The sequence below is a fragment of the Perognathus longimembris genome, chromosome 8 (assembly GCF_023159225.1).
Source record: "Perognathus longimembris pacificus isolate PPM17 chromosome 8, ASM2315922v1, whole genome shotgun sequence".
NCBI lineage: Eukaryota > Metazoa > Chordata > Mammalia > Rodentia > Heteromyidae > Perognathus > Perognathus longimembris.
Window position 1 is genome coordinate 23,996,268 of NC_063168.1, and position 6,000 is coordinate 24,002,267.

General features: G+C 40.9%; 1 protein-coding gene across 3 annotated transcripts in view; it reads right to left on the reverse strand.

Annotated features, from left to right (window-relative positions):
• Nfu1 (NFU1 iron-sulfur cluster scaffold) overlaps positions 1-4,451 on the reverse strand; it is a 28,054-nt gene extending 23,603 nt beyond the window's left edge. The window contains exons 1-3 of one of the 3 annotated variants that reach the window (XM_048352666.1): positions 4,348-4,440; positions 1,863-1,892; positions 893-993 (exon numbers count right to left, since the gene is read on the reverse strand). In XM_048352666.1, coding sequence (XP_048208623.1) covers positions 893-993; positions 1,863-1,892; positions 4,348-4,415 — 199 coding nt within the window. In that variant the 5' untranslated portion in view covers positions 4,416-4,440. Of the gene's footprint in view, positions 1-892; positions 994-1,862; positions 1,897-4,347 lie in introns of all 3 variants that reach the window. The other 2 variants (XM_048352668.1, XM_048352667.1) reach the window with 2 other exon arrangements.
• Positions 4,452-6,000: the final 1,549 nt, after the last annotated feature.

Consider the following 6,000-nt stretch of genomic DNA (forward strand, 5'->3'; position numbering starts at 1 on the left):
AACCAGACTATAGCCAAAGGAAGGTGATCTTAGTAGTGATAAAAAGACAGACAAATTGAATCCATATGCTTACAGCCCATAACTACATATAGGTAGGCATTTAAACAGATACCCTCTCCCAAGCTTCCCTAACTATGTTACAGTGATTATTCTTCAAATTATTATTATTATTATTATTGCCAGTACTAGGGCTTGAACTCAGGGCACTGTCCCTGAGCCTTTCTGTGCTCAAGGCTAGTGCTCTACCACCTTAAGCCACAGCTCCACTTCCAGCTTTTTCTGTTTAAATGGTACTGAGGAACTGAACTCAGGGCTTCATGCATGCTAAGCAAGCATTCTACCACTAAGCCACATTCCCAGGCCCTTCAAATTATTTTAAACTTCTATCTTCATACCTATTTGCAGTATTAAAGAAAATCAAAGAATATCCACAAATCTGTCAACAAATCTATAATAATTAATTTTGACGAAAACTACATTTAAAATTTGAAGGTTTAGATAAAAGCCATATATGCATTGATTTTAGAAATATTCCTATCAAAATAAGAAAAACAATAGATTCAAATATGCCTGATTCTTTGAAATAAAATTTCATGTATAGTTTCTTTCTACAATAGTTTCAATTCAGAAATTACTTGTCAAACAATTCATAAACCAGAGGATGTGTTAACAGGATTCTAAGATTTCACAGGTTTACTGGATACAGCTTGTGCAAATAGTTACAATAAAACGTGGTACTACAATAGAAAAATAAAACTAAAACACTACATTCTTTTTACAAGTTCCTGAATAAAAAAAAACCTGCAAAGTCTTGCCTTTCATGTCTCATAAAAATCCTTGAGAGTTCCATTAATTTCTGAATCATATTTTGCTCTAAGAGATGAAACTTTACCTGCACGATACAAGGCTGGATGTGGTGGGAAAAGGGATCTTCGTACAAACTGATGCAGAGATTGTTTCCTGACAGCATATGGATTCATCATATGATACAGTCTACATTTTAAAACAAATAATAAATAACATCTTAAGAGAGATAATCATTTAAATTCAGTTCTACTTTTCATTTTTCATTAATTGAAAAAGGCATGCAAATTTTAAATACAATTAGCAGTGTAGTAAACCAAGTATAGCCAGGCACTGGTGGCTCATGCCTGTAATCCCAGCTACTCAAGAGGCTGAGATCTGAGGATCATGGTTCAAAGCCAGCCCAGGCAAGAAAATCTGAGACTCTTTTCTCTAATTAACCATAGAAAAGACTGGAAGTAGTGGTGTGACTCAGGTACTAGAGTGCTAGCACTAAGTGGAAAAAGCTAGGAACAGCACCCAGGCTCTAGTTAAAGCTGAGAGAGACAGAGACAGAGACGAGAGAGACAGAGATGAGAGAGAGAGAGAGGAAAAGGAAAGGGAAAGGGAAAAGGAAAGGAAAATTACAGACCTGAAATGTTTTCATTTTCCAACTACATTATTTCCATATACATTATTATTTTGGCAAATAATACCAAGATTTCAAAAACATAAATATCAAAGGGAGAGTCATATTCTCAATTACAGGAGAAATAATAATTTAACATCCAGGCAAAAGAAACAGAAATGCATCTATATTAAGTAGCCTCAGAATCTTAACCACACACAATAGAAGTAACTCAAGAATAGAAAAGCTCCAGACTTCTTACTTCTTTAAAAACAAAAAGTACAAACTTGGTAATAGAATCTTATAGCTGAAAATTGATAAGAAAAAAAAGAATATACAATGAAAAGTATTACTCCTTTTCTGCCCCATACCACCATGTTATCTAGATAACCAACATTACTTGTTTTAAATAGCATAGGTTGGGGGTGTAGCTGAGTGGTAGAGTGCTTACCTAGCAAGCACAGGGCCTTGGATTGGATTCCTGGCTCCAAGAGGGTTAAAAATAATAATAAAGGATAAATATCACTACCCAGAAAATCTGAAATACTTTGCAGGCTGAAACTTTCTGATCACAGATACAATCTCCTAAATTGGAAATTTTATGCACACTAAAAATATTACATAAAATTAGCTTCTGGTACATATAAGGTATATATGAAATATAAATGAGATTTGTGTTTAAGATTTGGGTCCTGTCCCAAAGATACCTAATCAGGAATATATAAATGTCCCCAAAACTAAAATCAGAAACACCTCTGGCCCAAGACATTATAAACAAAGGACACTTACCTTGAATTTTAGTATTTCAAAAAGCCTAGTAAAAAGTATAATATCCTCCTCCAAACTGTAAAGCAGTTAACAATCTCTGTTTAAGTTTTGATTGGTAACACTAGTGCAATGGGATTTTCTGAATTAACTGGCTTCTGTTTTGTTTTTTGTTGGTTGTGGGGCTTGAACCCAGTGCTTGGGCATTGTCCCTGAGTTCTTTTGCTCAAGGCTAGACCTCTACCACTTTGAGCCACAGCTCTACTTCCAGTTTCTGATAGTTAATTAGGAATAAAAGTCTCTGAATTTTCCTGCACAGGCTAGTTTGAACCTTGATCCTCAGATCTCAACCTCCTGAGTAGCTGTGATTATAGGTGTGAACCACTGGCACCCAGCTAATTGGCTATTTTTCCATTAAAAACAATGGAGGAAAGCACAAAGTACTACTGCTGAATAGGAAATAAAACATGCCTTTAGTAGTGAATAAAACTAAGAACTATGATATAAGCTACTGTAATATCCAGTTTAAAATACTGCTATCCATTACAACTATCATTTTATAGGGGAATTTTAAGCACAGGAATCATTTTTGTGATGACACACAATTACTTCAAAACTTATTTTCCTCTGGTTTTCACCTAAAAAGTAACGAACATGCAGTGTCACATTTCTCTTACAAAAGCAAATTCTGCTACTCATAAAGGAAAAAGTAGGCACCAAGCAAATGGAATACAGATGACCTAACACTTTTCCCACCTTGGGTGATCTTTTTTTTTTTTTGGCCAGTTCTGGGCCTTGGACTCAGGGCCTAAGCACTGCCCCTGGCCTCTTTTTGCTCAAGGCTAGTACTCTGCCACTTGGGCCACAGCGCCACTTCAGGCCGTTTTCTATATATGTGGTGCTTGGGAATTGAACCTAGGGCTTCATGTATACGAGGCAAGTACTCTTGCCAATAGGCCATATTCCCTGCCACCTTGGGTGATCTTTAAGTGCCATTTGTAAGTAAAGACTACTTTAGTGGGATGCTATGAGTTTAGTAACAGTGAATTTCTTTAGATGTTTCTGTATAGACTAGTGAGCTAGCACGGAGGATTTAGAACAGAATAAGCATTAATAACATCATGGGAAAACTCAGTGCAGAATCAAGGAATCTATGAAGGCACTTGAAATTATCTGACTACTGCAGCACTTTCTCATTACTTTCTCATTATCTGTCCTAACGGGATTGCAAACTTGGGAAAGGAGACTGTCTTCATTCCTCAGTACTTAAGACACTAGCACTAAGGCCTTGCTTCCTCATTTCTAAAATAAAGTTAACACCCACAGCTACTGCATAAAGACTGGAATGGCATATCTATAAAAATCCATGGGGGGAGGGGGCTGGGAATGTGGCTTAGAGATAGAGTGCCTGCCTAGCATGCATGAAGCCATGTGTTCGATTCCTTACCGAAAAAGCCGGAAGTGGTGCTGTGTCACAGTGGTAGAGTGCTAGCCTTGAGCAAAAGAAGCTCAGGGACAGTGCCCCGGCCCTGAGTTCAAACACCAGGACTGGCAAAAAATAAAAATCCACCAGAAGTGTGTACTTAAGCGATGCTATGGCTCATGTGCTCAATAAATACTTGTGCAAACTATTCTGTTAGGAAATGCACCAAAACTTCAGGATCACTGTTAATACCAATTTTTCTAATACTCGAATTCCCCATTAGGCGTCTTTCTGAAGAAGTAATGGCAAAGTCAGGGGTGGGGGTTTTCCTCGTAGTTCCACCATGTGGAACTGGGTGACCTTGGCCCTGTCAGGTCTCCTTTCTAGGCCTCAATGGGGCAGATTTTTTATTTAAAGGATCTAGGGAAACCCATGCACATGTTGACCAAGTGAGGCTTTAAAGCCAGTTCTGTCCTGCCTGCAGGGCGGGCGGCGGCAGGCCTCCGAGGCGGCCCTCGAGGGGCGTTGTTTCCACCCGCTCTGGACAGAGCCCGACGGCCTCGCCACAGACGCCCGCGGCCGTCCACCTGCGGGCTGGCGCCACGGGCCACAGGGGCGGGCGTGGGGCTCCATCAGACAGACGCACGACCCTACTCCCCTCGAGAAGAGGCGGCAAGACGGCGGCCGCTCTGCCGGAGATGCCCAGCGGCAACCCTCTTCGGGGTCCTGGGAACCGGCTGTCACCTACCGCCAGTTCAGCCGGGCGGCAGCAGCCGCAGCTCTCCAGCCCCGGAAGACGGCCACCGCCGCCATCATCTTAGTCCGGGTGCGCAGTCGCAGACAGGTCGTCGTTTCCTCCTCCCTGCCCCCCCACCCCGCCTCGCGCAGGCGCAGAGCGGACGGGGACAAGCGCGCCCTACCGGCGGACGGAACCACTGCAAAGGAGGGGCGAGGCATGGAGGGTGGGACGTGGTGGGGCGAGGGTGGGGATGGGGGTGGGGTCACTGCTGTATTTGGAATCAACTGATTTGGAATCAACCCAGATGCCTCTCAGTGGACGAGTGGATCAAGAAATGTGGAATATATGTATATGTATGTATACACACAATGGAATTCTATGCTTCCATCAGAAAGAATAGCACTGCCCCATTCGTAAGGAAATGGAAAGGCTAGGAAAAAATATTAAGCCAAGTAAGCTAGATCCAAAGAAACATAGGCTGCATGGTTTCCTTTATTTGTAATAATTAGAATATGCCTTTAAGTCCACAAGTGAACCCAGTGGATCGTAAAAGACAAAAAAAAATTTTATTGTTGTTGTTCACATGATCACTTTTTTAATTTATTTATTAATTGAACACAAATTTTTTGGACAGGGTGTTGTGCAAAAAGGGTACAGTTACATAGTAGGGGAGTGTGTACATTTCTTGTGATATCTTACGCCCTGTTTTTCTTTCCCTTCTCTAGGTCAGGTAGACATATATACAATATACAATGTATCAAGAACATATATAGTAGCCACATGGCCGCACCCAAGAAAATTCGTCTAGGGCTTTAAATGCAATGTCGATATTAGACAATATGTTGACAGTAGTCTTATACGAACGTACATACATAGATTTTGAGCTATTGTATTCCACTGAGAGGTCAATTTTTTACCTTTATGTGTTGAGTAATTGTTTGGTTTTAGTTACATACTGTTGGGTTGCTTCCCCAATACTGTGGGGAATACTATTTGACAAGCAGTTTTTTGTTTCACAGACTTGGTCTCTACCGTCTCTCCGTCTCCCTTTCTTTTTTTTAAATTTAATTTATTTATTAACTGAATACAAATTTTTTGACAAGTTGTTGTGCAAAAAGGGTACAGTTACCCATAGTAGGGGAGTGTGTACATTTCTTATGATATCTTACGCCCTGTTTTTCTATCCCTTCTCTAGGTCAGGTAGACATATATACAATATACAATGTATCAAGAACATATACAAGGGGGCTGGGATATGGCCTAGTGGCAAGAGTGCTTGCCTCGTATACATGAGGCCCTAGGTTCAATTCCCCAGCACCACATATACAGAAAATGGCCAGAAGTGGCGCTGTGGCTCAAGTGGCAGAGTGCTAGCCTTGAGCAAAAAGAAGCCAGGGACAGTGCTCAGGCCCTGAGTCCAAGCCCCAGGACTGGCCAAAAAAAAAAAAAGAACATATACAGTAGCCACGTGGCCATGCCCAAGAAAGTTTGCCTAGGGCTTTAAATGTAATGTCGATATTAGACAATATGTCGACAGTAGTCTTATATGAATGTACATACATAGCTTTTGAGCTATTGTATTCCCCCGAGAGGTCAATTTTTGACCTTTATATGTTGAGTAGTTGTTTGGTTTTAGTTACATACTGTTGGGTCGCTGCCCCA